This window comes from Acromyrmex echinatior, chromosome 7 (assembly GCF_024713525.1).
Source record: "Acromyrmex echinatior isolate Ae372 chromosome 7, ASM2471352v2, whole genome shotgun sequence".
Classification (NCBI taxonomy): Eukaryota; Metazoa; Arthropoda; class Insecta; order Hymenoptera; family Formicidae; genus Acromyrmex; species Acromyrmex echinatior.
This window is the reverse complement of record NC_141858.1, coordinates 5,366,071-5,391,195: the sequence shown is the minus strand read 5'-3', so window position 1 is coordinate 5,391,195 and position 25,125 is coordinate 5,366,071. Positions and strand designations below refer to the sequence as shown.

The 25,125-nt window shown below is 38.8% G+C and overlaps 1 protein-coding gene across 3 annotated transcripts in view; it reads left to right on the top strand.

Moving 5' to 3' along the window:
- Positions 1–25,125, top strand: part of LOC105154647 (uncharacterized) — a 577,042-nt gene that overhangs the window by 166,743 nt on the left and 385,174 nt on the right. For all 3 annotated transcript variants that reach the window (XM_087408173.1, XM_087408174.1, XM_087408172.1), the window contains exon 8: positions 21,254–21,374. In XM_087408173.1, coding sequence (XP_087264299.1) covers positions 21,254–21,374 — 121 coding nt within the window. The remainder of the gene's footprint in view (positions 1–21,253; positions 21,375–25,125) is intronic.

The window sequence follows — 25,125 nt, the reverse complement described above, 5'->3', positions numbered from 1 at the left end:
ACGAAGGGGGCTGCGGCGAGCCAGACCCTGCCGTGAATGCCGGAGGGTCCGGACGTCCGCGGCCTCCCCTTCAGGCGGGCGAAGGCCTTGCCCATCTCCTCCCCAGTGACGTCCAGTTCCTCCGTCCATGCGGACGGGGGCCCGGCCCTCTCGGGAATGTCCCTTTCCCTGATGGGAAAGAGAGCGGCCACCACGTCCTCCAGGAACCGAGCGTCCAGGGTTTCCGTTATCGGGGGGGCTCATGGACGAAGTTTCTTCGTCACTATTCCGTAGGGCCTCCCCCACGGATCCAGGGAGGAGATCAACTCGTGCGTCGGCCTTCGCCCTCCTAATGGTCATCCTAAGGGCGCTTCTTGCGTTACGGAGCGCCCCGGCGGCCACTTCCATCTCCGCGTCGGTGCCCCGCCGTCTGCGGCGAGTGTACTTCCTCCTGACAGCCACGGTGGCCCGTCGTAGCTCAGCTAGCTCCTCGGACCACCAGTAGGTTGCCTTTCTCGCCACAGGATGGCAGCGAGGCATCGACGCGTCGCACGCGCACAACATGGCGTTCCCAAGCCAGTCAGCCTCCTCCTCCACCGAGCGGACCGGGTTACGTTCCGGCCAGGTGGAGGAGAGGAGGCTCACCTCGATGGCGCCAGGGTCCAACTTGCGCAGAGCCCATCGATGTTCCATCTCTCGTCGGCGACGTCTTAGTGACACCTCCACGGGGGTGGATACCAGCTCCATCCGGATCAGACGATGATCCGTCATCTCGCTCAAGGAGCCGGCGTCCACGTGCCATCCTCGGATCTTGATGGCCGCCGAGGGGGTCGCCCACGTCAGGTCGACGATGGACTCCCCCCGGGCCCCCACGAAGATGCTGGCACGGCCCCTATTCAGTAAGACTAGGCCGTGCCTCGCCGCCCACAGCAGGGTGCTGTCGCCCCTGGAGTCGTTGGATGGGGAACTCCATTCCAACGCGTGGGCATTGAAGTCCCTATCCAACAGTATCGGTCTGGGGCAGCGTCGTCGAATGTGCTCCCCCAGAGACTCCAGAGCGTTCTCGTATTCCCCCCTCATTAGGCGAGGAGGGAAATAGCACCCCGCTACGTCGATGGGTCCCCACTCTACCAGCGTGAACCCCTTCCCCGCCGAATCATCGGCGGGATGTCGCGCGCGTGCCGGCTGACCACCGCCACCCGATCCAGAGAGTCCCCCGCCCAGTTGGGGTGATTCTCCGGGATTCGGTATGGGTCTGCGGCGATAGCCAGTCCCCCCCCCCTATTCGGCGGGGCACTGCATGAGCATGCTTTGTGCCCCGGCCGAGTGGTTGAGGTTTGTCTGGGCGAGGGCGAAGGACATTATTTGGTCCTTCGCTCCTCGCCCTCATCGACATTGCCTTTGTCGGCCACTTCGTCGGCCGCCGCGGTGGATGTCTCCTCCACGACGGCTATTTCAATGTCGGCCACGACTACGGCCGATGGTGATTCCTCAGTGGTCGCCGCCGCCACGGGGGTCTGCCCCGCGATGGTGGTAGTGGGGGGGCCACTGGGCTTCTGCTCCCCCCCTCTTCCCCTTCGCTCTTACGGTGGCACATCCGGCGCCGCCAATGCGGTGCCCCGAGGGGCGGCCGAGCCCACGGCACGCGGGCCTTAGCGCGGCACTCACGCGCCGCGTGGACCACATCAGCCTGCCACAAATCATCATATCCGTAAACTATGACATGTCTACGTGGAAAATTTCTTCTCACATGTTCTTCTATCACTTTTCGAGATTTTTATTCTCAGACATGTTACGTTATGTTATGGTTATTGTTGTATTATGCGCAAAATATTACAAAAATCTGACGTTGTTGGTATTTCGATGTCGATTAAATGATTGCGTATCCTCGTTTCAATTTATAATCAAGCCAGCTTCACGAAGCTCCTCGATAATAGACAATATTTCGTTATCGTGGGCGTTGTGATTTGCTTGACGCGCCTCAAGCAATGAGACGGAGACGATCCATTAATTCGTTAGGATTCGTCAATCAATGAACATAATCGATTTTATTGTCATTTAGGGTCGTAGTGTGTGGTATTACATCTTTTCCAATACTTTTACCTGACTTGTTTAGTTTCCAGGTACGCATGGTACACCCGTTCCAATTTGTATTTTACCTGATACTAAAGGTGCTACAATGTTATATTCTTATTAAAAGTAATATAAAAGGCTCTGTAGTAATAAGCAAAAGGTAGTATAAAAGAAGGGCAAAAAGCCAATGACGTATATTGTGCGAGAGCGCACCGCGCGGAAAAATTCGAGTGAGAGTTCGGCGTACGGCTGGTATGATGCACGGTAAAGAGAACTCAATTTCTTTGTAATTTAACAAAAGAATTTCTTTAATATATTCAGTTACAAAGTCAAAAAATATAATTAATTAAATTTAAATTAACAGAATATTAAATGCGGTCACCTTTTCCAAATTGAGTTTGGAATCGCGGTGATGGAAAATCTCGGCGATTTTTCTCGGCACTTCTCGAAAGATTCGGTTTATAGCGATTTCACTAAACGGTTAGCACGGCGATTTTACGGAGCGAGATTATGACTCTAAGAACTCTAAGAACTTTTTGGAAGTAAGAAGGAGGACGGCGAGATCGAAGCATTTATTGCTTTCGGCCTGAGCTTTCCCTTTTGGGAAAAATCCAATAAAATTTTGCCACAATCGTAATTATTACGTGGCATTAGGTGTACAGAATTGATTGGCGCTTTGAATTCTTTTCTAGCGACGTTCAACGTAACAGTCATGCGCGGCAGAAAATCCGTGCGTGGGATTGGTGACAGCGCGTGACGTATTCGTCGGAGCGCGGCGCTCTCGTGCGCGAATTGAATCGTTCTAAAACTTTCGATTGTCCGTTGCCGGTAACGACAGCTTGTTTGCGTGTAACGAATTGTTTTTTAAAAAGAACAAAGAACGACGAATTCGATGATTTTAACGAGGATTAAGATCATGCTCGAGATGAAATCACGAGCTCAATTTATGCATGCGTTCAATGACAATTAATGTCGGTCGACTGAAAGAATTCTTGCCTTTCTTTCGAATTACCGATCTCGAACATATATAAAAAATTATAATTCAGATAAGAAGACTTAATACAAAAACAATTAAAATACAATAAAATAAAACAAACGTTTCAACTCCAATTGAGTCATTTTCAATGCCATCATACAATAATATAAATGTCGTTCTAAATTAAAAATTAATACATAATCTTACAATATTCTTAAAATTAACAAAAAATTCTTTCCTCTTTCTGTGTAATACGCTGTGAGTCATTTTTATCAAGAATTAACAAAGTCATAAGAAAGTTCTTAGTAAATCTGTTAAAAGTCCCATAATACACAATGAGAAAAAAATGTAAAATGTGGTCCATTTTGTGGTACAGTAAAAAAGTCTTCTTAATTTAATAGGTAGTAAAATGTTTTTCGTTGTATGACATCGTTTAAGTCAGATGCTCGTTACTTTTGCGAATTTGCTTTAATAATTTTATAATTACACAGAAAGAGGAAAGAATTTTTTGTTAATTTTAAGAATATTGTAAGATTATGTATTAATTTTTAATTTAGAACGACATTTATATTATTGTATGATGGCATTGAAAATGACTCAATTGGAGTTGAAACGTTTGTTTTATTTTATTGTATTTTAATTGTTTTTGTATTAAGTCTTCTTATCTGAATTATAATTTTTTATATGTATACGTCATTGGCTCTTTGCCCTTCTTTTATACTACCTTTTGCTTATATTCTTATATTTGTATCCTTTATTACCCAATATTGGATTATCAGCTTTATGATTGTGCCTATGAATATTCGTTACTAATAGTATACTTTTATATGTTAGTTTATCATTCTCTATATAAATAGTGTCGTCGGGAATTCTTTTGAAAATTAATTTCATACAGGCGTACCTTTGTACTTTACTCCATCTACGATCACAAAATCATTCGTGTCTATATCGAATTGTTTATCACCGAGCATCGTTCTCGCTGAGATATACGCCATAAACATGATCAATCATTTTTTCTCTCATATCATCACCGAGAAGCATGTTATGTATTTTTGTTCAAGTGATCCCAATTGATTACGCAACTCTTCACGAACTTGTTGCGTTTGCAATGATTGTTTAGCTAACGTTTCAAACGGCTCATTGGGCGTTTCGTAAACGTCTTCGACTAAGGAGTACTGTGAACATTCGTACGATAATTTATGTGGTTCAGGAGATGCATAATTGGAATCCGACGTAACGTTCGATTTTTGTATACGTTGCTTTTTAGATAGTGTTAATTGAAGCCATGAATTATCCATCCAGAAATTGCCATCATCATTATTATCATCATCATCATCATGTTCATCACCGTTTTTTTCATTTTTTTCTGGTTTTCTTTTCTTAATATTTCTATCCTTCGCAACATTAGTTTCTTTCTTAATCGATTGAGATTTTTTGCCAGCAGTGTTTTCGACAATCTGTTTTGAAGGTTCTACGATGGGTTTGAAGTGTTTCTCCAACACTATATCTTCCTCTATTTTATCGGTTTTCAAAGCATACTTTTTACGAATCACTTGTTTTTGCAATTTGTTTCGCTATCCTCTCGCGATCCCTGAGCCCTTTGCTGTTATCCATGTTGCACTTGAAGGAGGAGGACGTTTCATAGTTGACATATCGACAACGACTAACGTTAAGTATCGCAAACTCATTAAATCCTTTTCTGTGTCGCCCATTCGTAAACGTACTGTCTTTATCTATCTACTACGAATCCATACTTTTGTTGCCAACAGCAACGACACAGTTCGCAGAAATCTTTGTAAAACATGTCGGTGTTTACGTGGTCATTGTATACATATTTCAGGTTGGTATCATCCTGTTTGAACAGGATCAACAAATTTGCATTATCGCTTATGAGATGCTTTGGTATCTTTGCATACGTTTGACACAGATAGAGGCAGTCGACGTCCCCAGGCGCGTGACTGCCCATCGCAAAGTACTCTCTGATCGCGTCTTGTTTGTCATATGCCACATCATCGAAGACAAAAATGCAATTTGGAAGCACCCCGTTCGGTGGTAGTACATCGTTATTATTGGAAAATAACCGATTTCTTCAATCGATGTCAATAAATTCTCTAAGTATTGTATTTTGATTGTAATTTATAACCCCCAATATTTTGGTTGTTGCAACGACTTCGAATACACGTTCTCGAAGCGTAAGCCATGTGGATTTTCCAGCAAACTTATCACGTTTGTTTTATCGTAATTCGATGGACCGCAGATGACACCGCATATAGAAATTGGCAGTATGTTTCCATGCTTGCATACTTCTTTTTCAGTCTGTACTTTATTGTCGACATTAGTCACTTTGATCGTTTGCGATTGTCGTACGAATATTTTCATATCTTCTTCCTTCACGACACTGATACAAATTGAAAAACGGATCGAGAACAGATCTATTTATAGAAAAGCGAAACCGCTCAGTATGCAATATGCTTCTTATCATGTCGGACACATATGATGTACATAGTTTAACCGCCAAAGAGTTCGAATATATATCGAAAATTATTTTACTAGAGAGTTTAAGAATTACATAGATCAATTGTGGGACAGATTACCCGAGCATATAAAGACTGATTTAGAGATTCAGCAACATCGTCGTGCTTGAAACATTAATTTGCCCTTCCATCGGTTGCATATCAATGGTTGAGTGCCATTTATAAAAAATTGTAGCGAATGTCAACAAAAAAAAAGCAGCGGTTTTTTAAATCACGCAATAAACGCACTTCCGATCGAGTTGCATATCCCAGGATATCAATTTTGTGGTTCAGGTATGCATTAGAAAAGCGCTTAGCTAGTGGCGATCGAGGCATTAATCCGTTAGACGCGGCGTGTTATGATCACGACATAGCTTATTCGCGGAGCAAAGAAACGACGTAGCTGACAAAATACTCGCTGAGGAGACGCAGAAACAGATTACCACGAAAGATTCTTGGAGAGAGAGCTGTTGCCATAGCTGTTTGGATGGCTATGAAAGCCAAAACGAAAATTGGACAGCAGTGTCCACCACCGCTTCGCGCAGACCGACGAGGCCGATTGCTTGATCTCAAAAAGGTAGGCCGCAAAGACCCATGATCCGTCAACATTTAGGTCATGCAGTATGTGCAGCCCCCATGAGATCGATCCACCCAGTCTTCCAGGTGCTCAATAAGAGTATCCCTGCATACTCCGATGCCTCCAAAGGAAGGTCAATAAATTCAGATTCAGCCCAAACGCGCTACCGAACGATGTTGCTCAATCTCACGCATAAGTTCTTGGAATCTAGGTAAAAATCAGCGTCGCGACCTTTCACTCGAAAGGAGAACAGTAAATTCATCCAGACAAAGGAGGTCAATCGAGAATCTCGAGCCAGGAGACATGGGAATAGGAATTCCCGAACAGTTTCCAAAACTACTTCCCGACGGAAGAATCCCGATCAATGAAGAGCCCGAGGAAAGCCTATTTAAGACGGCCCTATAAGGCATGCCCCAACGTCTCAAGAAGTTCACCCCAGAAACGAGACTTTGAGCGCCAAATGGTTCTCCTTATGTTCCTCTTAGCCTCCCTCAGAGAAGTCTCGTGCTCGAGCTACGGCCTCGCGCGTCTCCGGAGACGCCTCCGATGCCGATTACAGACAGCATGCAGATCGCATATCTTTACATTCCATCAATACGCCGAAGGTCTGCAAAAGGCAGATCTCAGCATAGAGAGATCTCCCTCAACACGCCATCCACTAATCTAGTGTGTTCATCACCAGTATCGCCAACCAAAGGAGAAATTCATGTCTTCAACATGGCTCCGACTTCAAGTAAATCCGTCTCTATCTTTTCAGTATACTAACTAGAAAAAAATTCTCCCAGAGGTGACTTTGAGGGCGGAGGGAGTCCCTATCTCCACGAGGATATACTTGTGGTCAAACAGAGACTTCATCTTTTCGTCACCCTCTATTTTCTAACATGTCTGAAACCGTGACAGGAATCCGAGCTCCTGTTTGTGTTTGACATAATTCTATTCGTATATATTCAGCAGACACAACCAAGGGCAGGCACAATGCCGACAATCCCCGGCCAGTTCTATTGCGGTTCTTAAAAAGAATCTTCGTCACAGCGGTCAGACATTCTGCCGCTCCATAATAGATGCTCCCTACTTAGCTGTTCTACACACATGACTCCAAGAGCCAAGCTTAGGAGGATCACACGTCCTCATCAGGGGTAAGGAATATAAACCGAAAAACCCTCCCACAGGGCTAACTCACACCCCTGGCCTGCAGATAATCTACATATCAAAAGGGAAGGTCCGCGGCGATTAAATGGGAAACCCGATGACGGTCCGGGTTGCCGAATCCCATACCATCAGGCCAGGAGCCCCAAGTTACCATCACCAATCGACAACAGGAACATCAACACACAATAGGAACTACACATGAAACAAATATAGACACCATGATCGCTGTTTGGCTGATTCATCCACCAGTCATTTGCCTTCCAGTCGCGCACTACTGTTGAAGTGTAAAGGGATTTTTATAAAGAATCCAGCTCACCGCCCAGGAATAGTGCAATCCTGGGCGCCCGACCTCTGCTGCTGGAGGATCCCGGTATTTCCTTGCAAGGCAAGGAGCCTAGACTTCCAGATGTTACGTGCAATGCTAAGGTTACGGAGACTCGAGTCACAGGTGTGTCAAACCCGTACCCGGATCATATTCAGACGCACAGAAGCGCATCGAGAATAAGCCGAATCTCGGAGTGTGCACGGCCCTCCTATCTAACGGAGGACTGCGCACGGGGCACAGTCAGCACTATGAGCCAATACCCAGGCCCGGAAACGGGACAGAGAACGACCAGGGAATCCCCGCATCATGACAAGATCGCGCGGGGGAAGGTCATGACTTTGACCTCCAACAAATTTCGCTCATTATTCTTTAAAAAGTTATTAACAAAAAAAGTTTGAAAAAATGACGTTTTATTTTTGCTTAGAAGCGCACGATTTTCACGCGAAGCGACTGCCACCTCTTTCCTGCTTGGGGGCACACAACTTCTACGCGAAGCTAGGATCGCTTTGCGTGGAAGTCGTGCGCCCCCAAGCGGGAGGAGAGGAGATGGGGTGAAAGTTGCTTCGCGTGGAAAGTCATTATGTAAAAAGGGTATAAGATAATTTCCAATTATTATAGTAGAGTCTCTCTAAATTTGTCCCATGCAGCAATAAGAGTGGAATGCCAAAATTATAGTACCCTCTCTACAGAATGAATCTACCAATCACCGCGTACTTGCGCGAACGCAGTTGCGCATGCTAATCTGTCAAAGTGCACTACATAACCTACATAATTAGCAGAACAAGTCATATCTACATATGTTTTACATATTATGTATCACACAAGAATACATTACACAAATAGTTATACATAACCTATCTATGAAATTACATTGCATCAGGAGTATGCAACTCCCTTAGTTTCAGTGACTATTGTCTCCATGGCGTTTGCGGTCAACCGGGCCTGTAGGTGTGGGGGTATACGGCGAATGCGATCAATGCAATGATACAAACGCTTTAAAGATTGCTCGCTTTTTTGATTGATATATATGTTGAATTAAAAGGTCCACTTTTTCTCGGGTAAGGGTAGGGAGTTGCATACCCCTACATTGCATATAGAATCTAATACAATTAAGTGCAGATGTGCGCACAACACATGTCCAGCCTATCATGACATAGAAGGAGCATGACATTAGTGTAAAAGTATAAGGACGTATGTATAAGGAATGCAAAGATTACAAAAGTCAAATTTAAAGAGACTATTGTATTGTATATATATACAGGATGTCCCACGTAACTGTGATCACGATTTTTCCGATGATTTGACAAAAAATAGTTTGGATAAAAGTTAATCATTTTCAATCGGCTACAAATTGCAATATTAAAAATTTGCAAAATACTCTTTTTTAGGAAAAAAATCAAGGTTATCTTAATTTTTTTAAATTACATATTTTTTACTTCATAATATTGCAACTGTCAAGACGAGTTCAATGACCTGCTATACTATGACCTTGAGATGACCTTACAGTTGTGGGATTAATGAACGGAAACGTTTTCGTAACAAATTATTTTATTTATATTAAATTTTTTATATGGACTATTCTACAGTAGAAAAAAATTTTTGTATCTGCTAATTTTTCATAGATATATTCTTGTTTTTTAAATAAAACATACAAAGCAACAAATTATAAACAAAAATAGTAGTATAACAAAAAAGTAGAACAAAAAATTATAACAAATTTTAATAAAAGAAATTATGTAATTATAATAAGTATTCGAATTGTAGTCCACTTTTCTTGTAGACACAATTCTGCTCTATGTTATAAATTTCCATTAGTTGCTCCTGTAATGCTGTCACGGCGAATTTTTTCGTATGCTGTACAGATTTCTTCGCAGTTTTAAATGTTCCATATTTTGAATTGGTACCGCGTAGATTATTGATTGCAAATGACCCCATAGAAAAAAATTTAGTGATAACAAATCGAAGAACCGAGGTGGCCAAGAAATCCGTAAGTGCTCAACCAACGTTCTCCGTATTTTGAATTTAGATATTGAACAACAATCCGAGCGTTATGAGATGGACAATCATCTTGGAAATAAATACGTTGTTTAATGACATTGCTAACAACATCACTCGGAAGCACTTGCAACAATGTTGGAAGTTGAGAACAAAAAAAATTTAAGTAAGCTTGGGCTGTCAAATTCTGTTCATAAAAGTAAGATCCAATCAGATGACCGTATGACTAGATCACACCAATCAGATAACCGTATGATTAGACCACACCAATCAGATGATCGTATGACTAGACCACACCAAACATTCACTATAACTTTCTGTTGAAAATTATGTTCTCGGAACTAATGAGGATTATCCTTCAATCAAAAGTGATGATTATGACGGTTAATTACACCATTATTTGAGAAACTTATTTATATTCATCTGTCCATAGAATATTCTTCATAGTAATATTTCAGGATTACTTTCGTATGTGATAACTAGCTATGTTATAAAATTTAGACAATGTTGTGAATCAGTTATGTAAATGTTGTACTTTGATCATTTCAGGATGATAACGATTCTGTTTTACCATTTTATGAACAGAACTCTTAGATAAACCAGTAGCAATTGCACGAATGGAAGTGTGCGGATTTTCTTCTAAATGTGCTAAAACGTAAGAATATTGTTTGCAGTTGTGCAGTTTGTTCCATTTTTTCTTTTCAAATTCTCCATAATTTCTTAAATTCTTTTCAATGTTATAAAACATTGTTGCACATTGGTGATGTCTCTGTGGGTATCTTGTGACATACAGAATTGCAGCTTCACATGCATTCCTTTTATATTCACCGAATATTAACAGTATATCAACTGTCTCATTATAGGAATGCATTTTCGACAAACTGAGACTGAACTATGATTTGCTCTAATAACAAACTAAAACTGAACTGTTGAAGCGTTCGAGTTATATTATAAGTTATGTTGATAATTTTTCTACATACATATCACATACACATGTGAACTACATTCGGGAATACCACGAATTCCGAAATGGCTACATTTTTCTTCACGTCTGACTGTAGGGGTCATCTCAAAGTCATAGTATAACAGGTTGTTGAACTTGTCTTGATCTCAAAGTCATAGTATAACAGGTTGTTGAACTTGTCTTGATACTAGTTACAATATTATGACGTAAAAAATATGTAGTACCATTTAAAAAAATTAGGGCGACTTTGACTTTTTTCTTAAAAAAGAATATTTTGCAAATTTTTAATATTGCAATTTATAGCTGATTGAAAACTGATTAACTTTTATCCAAACTAATTTTTGTCAGATCATCGGAAGTGCCGGAAAAATCGTGATCACAGTTATGTGGGACACCCTATATATAGCAGAAATAAAACATTATTTTTTAAACTTTTTTAAATAATTTTTTTAACGAATAACGAGCGACGACTAAAATTTATTGAAGATTACTCAGGGTCATGACAAAGTCAAGGTCGTCGGTTGTTCTTCTTTTCTGCAATTTTATCACAATAATATTGGGACATTTTAAACTTCTTACTTTAATTATTTTTAATTAATTGCTATATAGTTTCATAGACTATATAACTTCGAATATCATTAACTTTTCTCTTGTCTTCCATCTCCTCTCGTCTCTGTCGTATTTCTGTTTCCTCACAAACGAGCAAATCTTTATAAATATCTCATCTCAAACTTCTTATATCCCTTACTTTAATACTGTCATTAACGCGCTGTCATGTTGTGATTGCTGTCATCCGATTTCAACTTATTTTCATTGACTTATGTGTATAGAATTATACATACAATTAGTTCTCTCGCTCTTATATTTTTCGTTTCTTTTTTAAATTCTTTTTGTTTCGAAACTGTTTCTTATCTCTGTTTTTGTTATTTTATTCCATTTCTTTTTGTTATTTAAGGCGGCAATATTTTTCCTTAAACAATATTATTAGTAATTACGATAATATGAAAGAAAAACTGTAAATAATGTTGAGAAGGGATCGCGACGCAGGGAAGACTCGAACTGTTATTGTTTTTATTATGCATACAAAAGATGAACATCCCGGTGGTAGAAACGCCATCTGTGGTCAGCGATAGCGTATCGTTAAAACGATTTCTCAATACTTCCCCTCGATACGCGATCGAATTAAAGGAGAACTATTACTCATGCTTCTCCGAGACCAATCAAACTCCGGCACTTATCGTGCTTAGGTCTCGATAATCCTTTCGTTAGGACGTCTGCAGCCATTTCTTCCGTTGAGACGTGACGCAGCTGAAAGGATCCGTTATTTATAGCTTCACGAACAAAATGGTGTCGTATGTCGATATGCTTTGTCCTAGCGTGGAAGACCGGATTCTCGGCTAGTTTCAGCGCTCCTTGATTGTCACTGAAAACGATGACCTCTGGGGTGTCCTCTGAATTGAGAAATTTCAGCAGTCCTTTTAGATGAATGGCTTCTTTAGAGGCTTCGGTGAGAGCCATATATTCGGCTTCTGTCGAAGATAAAGCCACTGTCCTTTGCTTCCTCGACTCCCAGGATACAGCACCTCCGTTGTACATGAATATATATCCGGTGTACGACCGTCTGTCTGTGAGGCAGTTTCCCCAGTCAGAATCTGAGAAACCGATGATTGAGTTTTCGCCACATCCGTAGGTAATCCCGATGTCCGGTGTCCCTCTCAAGTAACGTAAAACACGTTTTGCAGCGGTCCAGTGTTCTTGTCTGTAGTTGGTTAGGAACTGGCTCAGGAAACTCACGGCATGTGCAATATCGGGCCTCGTTGCAGTGGCCAAATACATCAAAGCACCCACCAATTCACGGTAGGGCAACTCGGCATATTTCTTCTCCATGGCGCCCTCAGGGTGAGTCAGTTTAACTCCAATGTCCATAGGCGTTGACACAGATTTCGAGTCGGCCATCCCGAATTTTTTTAGGATGTCTAAGATGTAACCTTTTTGGCGAATCGATATACCTCCGTTGTCTCGATTGAACTCCAGTCCTATGCAATATCCAATCTCACTTTGATCCTTGATGTCGAACTTCTGAGCCAAAAATTGTTTGAAGTTACGGATCTCCTTGATGCCGTCGGAGACGATCATGATGTCGTCGACATATACGGCAATTAAAAGTATGATTCCTCCTCGATTTACTCGGAATATACAAGGATCGGCGTCAGCAGGAATGCCTCCGTATTCCTTGATGGCTTTACTAATTTTATTGTTCCAGCTTCGTGCAGCTTGGCGCAGTCCGTAAAGGGATTTTTTTAGGCGGCATACCATGTCGCCAGTCCTGATCTGGTCTAGCATCTTCTTGACCTTATCTTTGATTCTTCTTGATGTCATGCCAGATTGAACCACTTGCTGCATGATTTCTTCAAGAAATTCCGGTAGCTCCATGAAGATTTCTTCGTCAAGGTCTCCATTCAAATAGGCTGTCGTCACATCTATCTGATGCATCGACATCTGATGTTTCGCCGCCACCGCGGTTAGAGCACGAATCGAATTCAAACGCGCTACTGGTGCAAATGTTTCGTGAAAGTCCATTCCTGGCTTTTGGGAGAAACCTTTTGCGACCAACCGAGCTTTGCGTCGTTCAATGACTCCGTTCGCGTCGTACTTATTTCTTAAGACGAATCTGCTTCCAATCACGTCGCGGTTTGTCGGTCTTTGTTCAAGTTCCCACGTGTCATTTTTGACGATAGAGATCACTTCTTCTGCCATGGCGCGGATCCATTCATCCGCATCAGAACAATCCATGGCCTGACGTATGGGGATCTCCACGGAGAAGGCGTGTTCCATTTCTTCGCTGGCGGTGCGAGCTTCATGATACCTTTTGAGTGGTCTTCCCCTCAGTCCAGTGCGTACTATGGTAGGCCTGCCTCGGCCCCTTTTTGCCTGCGAGTCTCTCTGTGCAACGACGTCCCGCTCATTCGCCGTCGATTGCCTGTCCTCGAAGTTTTTCTCTGTCTCGTCTTCTGGTACGTTTTCGTTAACTATTGGTGAGGGCGTTAGCTCGATGTCCATTTCATGTGATCCGTCTATTTGATCGTCGGCCTGCTTCTCACTGAACGTTTCCGGCATAGATTCAATGTAGGTAGAATTTTTTGCGTTATTCTTCATGAATTTGACATCTCTTGATATCACGACTTTCTTTTCTTCCGGTAGCCAGACTCTGTAGGCTCTTGACGTATCAGAGTAGCCGATGAATACTCCTCTCGTAGATCGAGGTTCGAGCTTCCCCTTGCCAGGTGTCCTATCCAGGACATAGACTTCGCATCCGAAGTCTCTGAGATGGCTGACGTTCGGTGTGCGTCCTCTCCATTTTTCGTACGGTGTCCTTCCCTTCAGACTACTTGTGGGGCATCGATTTCGCAAATAGTTTGCTGTGTTGATGGCCTCGCCCCAAAATGATGTGGCTAATCCAGATTGTGTCAGAAGGCACCTCGCCATCTCCACTAATGTGCGATTTTTCCTTTCCGCCGTTCCATTCTGTTCCGGGTTGTAGGGTGCAATGAGTCGCCGCTGAATTCCGTTCGCTTTCAGAAATTCATTGAACTCCGTATTCACGTATTCCAGACCGTTATCCGTTTGAAGATATTTTATCTTCTTTCCGGTAGAATTTTCTGCGAAGGCCTTGAATTCTATGAAGCAATTGAATACGTCGCTCTTCCTTTTGATCATCCTCACGTGACACCACTTCGAATTGTCGTCTATGAAGGTCACGAAATACCGGGTCCCGCCGTTCGTTTCCACGCGCATGGGTCCGCAAACGTCTGAATAAATGATCTCTAACAATTCTGTTCTTCTATTTGAGTTCTTCGGGAAAGGAATCCTAGTCATTTTTGCTCGGGTGCAGATTTCACATTCGAGCGGTCCATGGAATTTATCCAAGCGCAGTCCTCGCACTCTATTCTCGCGATCGCACTTCACTAAGTCTTTCAGATTCAGATGTCCTAGGCGCCGATGCCATTTCACAATCTCAGAATCCGTTGATATTCCGTTTTGAATCTTGCGGTGTAAAGTCAGTCTACACTCCGATCGCGCATTTCCCTCGAGATAATAAAGTCCGTCGATACGTTTTGCGACGAATTTCGTATTTCCGTCTTCGTCTATTATAGATGCGGAGTTTCTGTTAAATGTTACACTATATCCCCTTTCGGTTATTTTACCGACTGAAAGCAAATTTGTGCGCAAGTCGGGGACGTGGAGTGTGTCGCTTAGCACCACGTTTGTTTCACGTCCGTCTGAATTCGCTACAATATTCACGACTCCTTTCGCATTGATTTTTGTAGAGGCATTGCTCGCTAAGTTGAGTTGTCCGATTTCGCACGCCCTCATCTCAGTGAATTCATGGGCGTCTTTGCATATGTGCGACGTGCAGCCGCTGTCGAGGCACCATAGTTCATTGCGAATTGCGGTTAACGCGTGCGTCGACTTATTATTCTCGCTACGGTTCGCTACAGTCGCGCCTTCGGCGTCCTTCGGGAAACTTCGGATACTGTCGTCGAGTGGCCCCGCTCGCTGCGATCTGCATTCTCCGTCTTCGGCGATCGCTCGGGAAACTTCGCCTTCGGTTATCTTCGCGAGTCTTCGGCGCGCCTCGTGCGCTTCGTCCGTTTCGAGCGGCTTCGTCGCGAGTGTCGTAAAGAATCCTATATCTTCGGCCGTTTTGGCTAATTGTTTGTCTCGATACCAGCAGTCGGCCGCCTTGTGCCCAATTTTTCCGCAACTGTGGCATTTAAGTTTAGATTTTTCTTTGTCCTCGTTTTTCGATGTCGCCTTCTTTTTGTTCTTCCAATTTTTATTTGCGTAAGGCTTGATCGCCATAGCATTTTGCACAAGAACGTTGTCCTTTTTTCGGACGTCGCTCTCTTCAATTATTTTAATTCGTAGTGCTTCCGGTGTAGGTAATTCATCGCGCGACTCGATGGCACATCGGAAGTTTTCATATTGCGACGGTAGACTGTATAATAATAAAATCGCGAGCAGATCGGGATTTATGATCACTTCCATTTCGGTCAGTTTATCTACTGCGTCGAAGAATGTACGAATATGTTCGCGCACGTCTTCCCCGTCCGCCATTTTTTGTAATGCGAGACGTTTCAGCAGCGTTGCTTTTCGGGCAGGACCCTTGGATTGATATATCCCTTCCAATCTCAGCCAAATTTCTCGAGATGATGTGCAGCCTTTGATCTGCTTCAATTCGCTCGGGTGAATTGAAAGGATGAGATCTGACATTGCCTTATTATCGTTGTCGTCCCATTCCGCACGAGCTTGGGCAGATATCCCATTCCGTTTTCACGTCGGTTCCATTCACATATTTCCATGCGTTGTTCTTCACCAATATTGCTTGCATCTGCATTTTCCAGGTGTCGTAATTGTCTTTATTGAGCGTTTCAATACGGCTCACAGCGGACACATTCATTGTGAGTGTCGTTTTCTTTGATGCACTTGATCACTGAGAATCTCACTCACTTTTTCACTTTAATACGAACACTTATTGCGAATCGTTGCCTGGGCCCATAACCTGTTGAGAAGGGATCGCGACGCAGGGAAGACTCGAACTGTTATTGTTTTTATTATGCATACAAAAGATGAACATCCCGGTGGTAGAAACGCCATCTGTGGTCAGCGATAGCGTATCGTTAAAACGATTTCTCAATAAATAAAATACAACAACATAAAGTATCAAGTCTTTATTATAAAATACCAAGTAGTGGTTAAAAGATTAATGATTAATACTAAAAGTTAAACTTATCTGAATTAATCTTAACGTCCAAGGAAAAGAAGAAGTCGTCATCAACGCAGAAACGGAACCAAAGAAGAAGGAGAGAAATTTATTCAACAACAATTTGCAATCATTTTATAATATTATCATTACACTACATACATCAAAAATCCGGAAAAATCGAACAATTTCTTTAAACAAAATGTTTTTAATGAAAAATTAAATATTACAAAAAGTCCTTTTACATGGTACTTGGGAGATCCTTGTAGACCACAATTATTCGATATACCCCCTTTAGTTTGAATAGCGGTCTCTATTCTCGATCTGAAGTTCGCACGCACGTTGTAATGTAGCGCTGTCTATGCTGACGAATGCTGCCTTAATAGCGGTTTGTAATGACGTTACATTGGGCTGCCGAAACTTGTTTGATCCTTTCACAAACGCTCCATACGTAGTAATCCAAGGGATTTAAATTTGGGCTGTTGGGAGGCTAGAATTCCTTAGACCAAAACATATCGACGTTGTCTGAAAACCAATTTTGAATCAAATAACTCGTATGAGCCGTCCTGCTGAAAAACATATGGCCTTCCGGACGTCACAGTTTCCATCCATGACTTCACTACATCCATCAGAACACAAATATACTTCTTTTGTGATAGTTTTTTAAAGAAATGTGATGGCATGACATCACTCCTGACTGAATACAACACCTAGCACGTGAACATTAGCCGGAAATTTCGTTCTGGCAACAACATCCTCGTTGTAGGCGAGCCATCGGTCATTCCTCTGGATTTTGGTATTAATAGTAAAAATTTTTTCGTCAGAAAAGAACTTAATTCCTCCCGACGCTTCGTTTTTCAAAGAACACAATAGCAGATTGCAGTGAGCAACTCGACTTGTCCTGGCAGCCTCAGAGAGCATCTGTCGTATCTTTAATGCATACGATTTGTATCGAAAGTCCTCTTCAGCAATTCGACACATTGTTCGCTCGTTTACAACAACAATCGATGCTAATTTTCGTAATGTTTACTCTGGGTCATCCGAAATCAGTGCTTGAGCCCTTTCAACGACTGCGAGGGTCTTCGCGGTGCGTTCTTTCGAGTGACTCTTTCTCGCTGGCATACTGGAATCTTGGACTATTCTAAAGCCGTATATTTTGCCACAACGTCATAAACGGTTGATCTCGGATATTCAAAGAATCGAATTATTTCCGTTTCTGAGCGCCCAGCGCGAAAGCCTTCGGTGATCGCAGTTCTTCGATTATATTCTGCACTTGGTTTCAACATCGCGGCCATTTTGAGAATATGACTATTTACTAGAAGCATCAGGTTTTCTCAGACGCCAACAATAACCTCTGGCGGAGGCACAATATAACAGAAAATTTAAATTGAAATTTGGATTTTGATGACGCACCCTGTATTAATCCTTTTATAATGTTTATTAATCGATTACGCTTAACCTTCGATACACATAACTGATACTCAAACGCATGATTTCCATGATGACAGCCGTTCACGAAGTAAGCGCAGCGAGAGAACCAATTGGCATCACCGAAAAGAGGCAACAATATTTCAATATATTTGATTATCGACTTAATATCTCTTTTTTTAAAAAGAATTATTAATTGATTATACTTAACCTTCGGTACACACAACCGTCAAACATACGATTTCCACGATGACAGTCGCTCGCAAAGTAAGTGCTGCGAGAGAACCGATCGGCATTGCCGAAAAGAAGTGAAAGATTTTGATATATTCGACTATTGACTTAACATCTCTTTTTTTTTAAAAGAATAGCTACAAATAACTCATTATCTCCACTTTCCCCCCAGTATTGATACAAGATTCGTGGGACAAATTCCACGGCAGGACATTGTCTTGTGCAAACGTTACATCATTGATCGATTTCGACACACCCATATTCAAATTCAATATGGGCCGTTCTTTAGCGCCTGGATGAATTTTTTATATCTTCAATCAATATTAATATTAATGCTGTAAGAAATATTGATATATTAAATGCTATTTATTAAACATATATTAGTTGCGTTCGAGCAGACGTTATTAGCGCTACTTGTATCTTCCTATTTTTATCATTTATTAGATGTAAAACAAAAATAGAATGACACAAATAGAACTAATAGCGTCTCCCCAAACTCTAAATAATGTCTATATAAGTTTATTAATTTTATACCATTTGGAATAAATAAATTTTGTAATACTCTGTAAAAAATATATAAGGAATTAATTATAAATATGTATGATTATATTTAATTATAAATATGCATAATTATATTTAAAATATGTTAATATGTGTTCTCTTTTTCTTGTCTACAAAATTGATTCATTCTTATTCACATTGATTATATAAAATCTCTGATGCATTACTATTATATTCTATACTTTTATAAGAAAGATTATTCTATACTTTTATATTATATTTTTATAAGTATAATAGTAAAATATGTACATTACTGATGGCGGCTCACGCTGTGCTATGTCCCACAAATCTTGCAAAACTTCCTCCCTGCCACGGGACATACGACATTAAGTGAAACGAGTTTCACCCCATCTCCTATCCTAGAGGCCCATGACTTTCCAAGCGAATCAAGGTCCATCTCATCTTCCTTCCCGTGCCAAAAGACTTACAACTTTCTAGACAGGAAAGAATGTAATATATACCTTCCCACATAACAATATGTTATCAAAAAGATTTCTAAGATATATCATTTCTGAATCTGATAACTTAAAAAAATTTCTGAAAGATCACATAAAGATATATCTAATGCCATTTTTTGAGAACAGAAAGAGATCACAAAAATGATACCTAAAAGATTTTTCAAATTGCATGTCTTTATGATATCCAAAATATATTAACATATAGAGTTCGTATTTATGATGTCTAAAAGAAATATATCGATTATATTAGGTCATTTAAAAAGTATCCGCGGATTTTTGTTCAATTTTTGAATGAAAAAACCGCGGATACTTTTTAAATGACCCAATATATTCAAAGAACATAAAGTCATCTGAAAGATGACTTCTGTAAACATCTTTTAGTTGTCTTTAAGACTTCTTTTTAGTATTTTGATACATGTAACGTTTAATAACATTAGATATCTGAATTAATTTGTATTAAAAACTAAACAAAATTGTATTACTTAATATATTAGGTATACAAATAAGTTTCCGCCATTTGACAAAAGACAGCGCCACTAGCAAGCTATGGTTAAAATTGTCTGATGTAAAATTTAATTATATCGTAAGGTTGGACATCTGTCAATAACATAATCTTGAAATACTAGCGATTTTGTAGCAGCATCATATATTTTTTTTGTGCGAAAATGCCGAGTTTTGAGCCGAATAAGCGTCATTTGCGGGAACTTTTGATTTACTTCTTTAATTTGAAGAAATCTGCAGCTGAGGCTCATCGATTGCTTGTAAAAGCATATAGTGAGGCTGCCTTAAGTGAGAGAAGTTGTCGTGAATGGTTTCAAAAATTTAAGAACGGTGAATTTGACGTCGAAGACAAAGAACGTAGCCGAAAGTGTACGAAGACGCTGAATTGGAAGCATTATTGAATGAAGATTCATGCCAAATGCAAAAAAAACTTGCACTTACATTAGGAGCGACTCAACAAGCAATTTCACATCAATAAATGCTTAATTTTTGATAAAAACAGCGGAAACTTATTTGTACACCTAATACATTCCATTTATGTGTATGACTGTCAATATATATTCCATTATGCCTGCAATGCTTGCGGTATGATGTGTCAACAAAAGCCGTCTTTCATCAGTTCCCTTTGAGGACTTGCTCTCAAAAAATATTTCATGAGTATTCGTTAGAACAGAAGTTAAATTTCTCTAATAATACCTTTTATTCTATCCCATATTTTCAAACACGAGAATCCAAACTCCACCACGTCCGTCTGGTGGCGAGGCCACGTACTGCTCGCGGGTGAATGATGAAAAGTAAAATAACGGAAAGATATTTTTTCCATATCGTTTTTTTCAGTAATACGAAAAGATGTCTTTTAATTGACTTTTAGCTTTACTGAGAAGACAATTAAAGAAAGATGACAAAAAGATGTCTTTTTTAAATTGTCTTTTCAACAAAACTAAAAGAGTCTATCTTATAATATATTCATTTTGCTGAAGAGACAAAACGATCATACTTTCGTCATCTTTTAGACATCTTTTCATTATCCTTTAGTATTTTGTACTGTCTTAAATTCATAGGTCAAGTTATGAGTCTGCTTCTTGAAAATGTTATTTTTATGATATCTTCAAAAATGAATTTCTCATAAAAGATATCATAATTATGTCTAGTTTCTGAATCAAATAGCGACGCATACACATTTATATATGCTCAAATACCATACAACATAATAATATCTTCCATGAGAGAACAAATTGATATCACTTAATATGATATCATAAAGATAAAAATTTCAAGAAATCTCTGACATGAGACATCTTAAAGAATTCTCCTAGTAGTAGTATGCCTCTGATAAATAAATATTATTACAAAATATCACTTGGACATCATTTTCAAGATAACTAAATGTTCGTCCACAGGCAGCGAGAAACATAAGTAGATCTTGCTTCGAAGTCGTTACAAAATTACAAATGTTTGCTTTAAAACCAAATTCTCTTCTTTAAAACAAAAATTATACAAGAAAATAATGTTTTTATAGAAAATGTTTTGTTTTTAAAGCAGAAAATTTATTTTGAAGCAAAGAATTTTTTATCTATCGGAATGTATTTTGTTAAGTATTTTAAACAAATACTAACTCGGGCTAAAACCTTCCGATGATCACTCAAAGCCATGATCTTAACTATATATGTCAAGATCAAGGTCATAGATGGATCCGTTGCTTTTAAGATTTATCAAACATTAATCACAAACAATAAATCATATTTAATTTTTGTTACAGCTACAGAAGATAAGTTCGAACTCGTGTATAGGAAAAAGATTATAAACAATAAAGATGGAGTCGAAATAACGTGTATCGCTGAAGGACTTTATCCTCAACCGGCTTTAAACATTTCTGTCGAGTAAGTGCTTTTTATATTCAACAATTTTTATTAAAACGCCCTTAAAATTAGAAAAATTTAAGTAATTTTCTAATTATTTTTTACATATATGTATTTCTCTATTTTTTCTGGTGTCACCAAAATATCTCGATCTCTATATACTTTTCACTTCTTGTTTTCATCATACGATCAAGGAAAATTAAAAATGCGACTTACACTATTAAATTCATAATGTCAAATTTTGCACAATTAAAGTTATGTTTAAGCATTTCTGTAGGTTACTGCTTCTATCCAATAAATTGTTAATTTGACTAAAAAAACCATAAAGTTGAATAATTTAACTAAAAAGATACACTAAATTTGATTCAAATTTAATTTATTATTTTCTAAATGTATATGTTAATATAATGGACAATATGATAATCACACATTAATTATTATAATTTTACATTTTGACTTATATGGAAGGTTAATTAAATGTTATTTAAAGAATTTGGTTATCATTGCTCCTTTTATATTTAACAGTGCACTTCTGCATCAAATCAAAGGAGTTTGCAAATTATTATTAGCACTTTTGGTATTATTCAAATGCGGTATTTTTCTTTGGCGATAATAGATACTAGTATGTAGATTCTGACGTAGCTGATGTCGCAATCTCTTGAGATTTTCCGTCAAAATTAAAATCATTCTTTTTACTCCTTTCAAATTGCTTCATCTTCAAAATTTCGACTTTTTGACAATATACAATAATAAAACTGCATCGATAAAAGTCTAATTGCACCAAAAGCTTTCTATTATTTTTTCAATGACCATGTTTTGCCATGCGACGCAACATCGTTACTTTGTATGTGCTTAGCCAATTTTTTTCATCTCATTCGAGCATGACGTTATTTTTAAGTATATTAAGAACGCATTTGCAAATATTGCAAATGAATTCATTGTCTGCATAGGAGGGCATGTTGGTTTTCGTACAGATGATAGGATGATAAGACAGGTATTTCTTTTACTAATCGCGTAAGGTAATTTTCGTCGCTCTTTTCTCATCGTTCTTAAAAAATTTTAGTGAAAAACCTTCTAGTGAAAAAAAACAAACGACTAAACCGCATAATTTCTTTATACATAACTAATCATTCAATATGTTCGCAGTACGTAGATGTAATATATTATATCACCAGGAAAGATACAATGAATATCCATATAGCGTTATAATAATCTTCTTCTAAGAACTTTGGATCACCAGGATAGACTTGTTACATAAATTTGAGTGCGAAGTTCCTGAAAATAACTACGTAATTTGCGTTGAGAGAAACGTCACATTATCCGTATTCCTAATGGAAAAGATTTTGCTTGATGAAAACAATATTGAGATTTTGATATTGAACTATCTTTAGTAAAATCTATGATCGCGTTGCTCAATGATTTTTTCATAAGATTGTTAAATATGTTTTTAAGACTTCTATGAGCATTTTTAATACAGAAGTTATGTGTTTCGTGGATTAGCTCCGTGCAGGATTATTAGATTGTCAGAAGCATATATAGATTACCAACTTCGAACTTCTAGGTAGCCCATAATTCGTCAAATAATGGTGGCAACATCGCCAGCAACAGTGCTGTCACTTTTTTTGAAGGGAGGAGGAGGAAAATACCATCTTACTTAGACTGTGTTCCAAAATTCACTGCCAGCGCTAAAAATCTACACTTTACTTCACATATACATTTTCAGCACTGGCAATAATAAATTTTGCAACACAATCCTAGTATCATATTCTTTCAAATTCTATATTATTTTACCCTACTTTTATCATTATGCTTATAGAATGCATATTTCCATTCTATTTCTAACTAACTAAATATGCTAATTATTGGATCACTCTTTTTGGTATTGCATCAAATACATCTAATCTTCAATCTTTATCAGCAACTAGAATGTTTAAAGCTTCCTTCAACACTTTATCATCATTACTACATTTTTCGCGGATATACTTTGTATCTTGCAGATTTGTGTACATAATTGAAGTAAACAATTCATACATTTTTTTGCGTGTATTTAAATATGTTGTCATTTCTTTCTTACCTGTATTGACATTTCAATTCATATCAATGTCTCTAGCATTTTTAAACATAGCAAATTTCGAGACTTCGTTTTCGTTGCGTTCATTATTGAGAATACCCTTTCAATGTCAGCATTACTGAATGGCAGTGTAAGGACTCGTAAAAAAACAAACTCTGCCAATTCCTTGAAAACCATTTTTTTGGCATCCTGATACTGAAATATTTCATTCCAAAATTTTTTGAATTGTTTGGCACTTTTCCATCGAAATACTTTGTCCAAGGTATTACAGGAAGCTTCATCCATTGAGTTTCAAGAATGTCTATACCTTCTCCTGCAATATACATTTATTTTTGCTTCTCAGGAATAAAACATTCTGTTGATTTCAATTTAAATTCCACTTTTCATTTTCAATTTACGTATCAAATTCAAAAGTGTATGACGAAATTCAGACTGAGACTTCAGGTTAATGAAATTATATATAACTTTGATGAGAAATACTTCACAGCCTCAATTAAATTTAAATTGGCAGGAAACCATTTCACTATTTGTCTACATAAAACAAAAAAGCTTGCACATTGCCTTTTTACGAGCTTTAATTGCTCCGATGACAGATTACAAATATGAGCTTTTCATCGAAAAGATTCTTCTAAGTCTACAGATTCGATAGGGAGCCAAGTATTTTTATCATTCACAGCTCTTTCCATTATTTCCAAATCTTCCATACAAAATATATAGGAGTTAGTGGAATGTTCCATGTACAAATAAGAAGGTTTAATTATCCTGCGAGCCATTGACATCAGAACACGGAGTTCCCTAAATAATTCTGTTACTTCAGCTGTTTGATTTTGGAAAAAAAGATTTACAGAGTTAATCTGTTCAAGCACATGTTTTAAGAAAATTAGGTACAGCATATTTGAATCAAATTCTAACAAATTATACAAAGTCATAGCCACGTAATGCGGGGTCGAATATGAAAAAAATAATCTATGATTAGTCAATTTTTTACTTAAGATCTTACGACTGCTACGACTTCTATTGTAGACCCTGCATAATAGTTTTCCTTTGGATTATTAGTTCTTTCGATAAAATAAGTTTTTAACTCAAGCCACTTGTTCTAATGTTGATTTTACAGGCATATTTCATACAAGTCATCTCGTTTTACAAAGAGGAGTTAACTTTTTATGTGTCATCATTAATAGTAACATATATGGTATGTCTTTGTATAAACTTTGTCTCATACTAGAATTCGAAAATCATGATTGAGTTTCTCTAACTAAAAATTTTAATGTTTCTAAAAGTTTCTTGTCTGCAAATGATGAACACAAATATAATAAATGGCATATGCATTTTATTAATTACAGCTGTAATATCTGTTACAAAATTTTAATACTTAGAATTTAAATAACTCATATAAATGTTGATTAATATGCTTCATTGAATACATAAAAATTACAGATTATCACTTCCAATAAATTACCATCTCTTTCAAAAGCGTGTATAAGGTATAATTTGATACGTTGCATTTGCCCCACCTATACCTAATCCTATCATTTCATTAATATCAAGATTGACTTGGGATAAATATTGCACTAGAGCATCTTTCAAATCAATGACCATTTTTTTTTCAATTTAATAAAGCCTAGAAAGTCAATCATCACTATCTTATATTTCTTGTTATAATATCTGAGAAAGTTAAAGAAACAGAATAATCATTTTTTT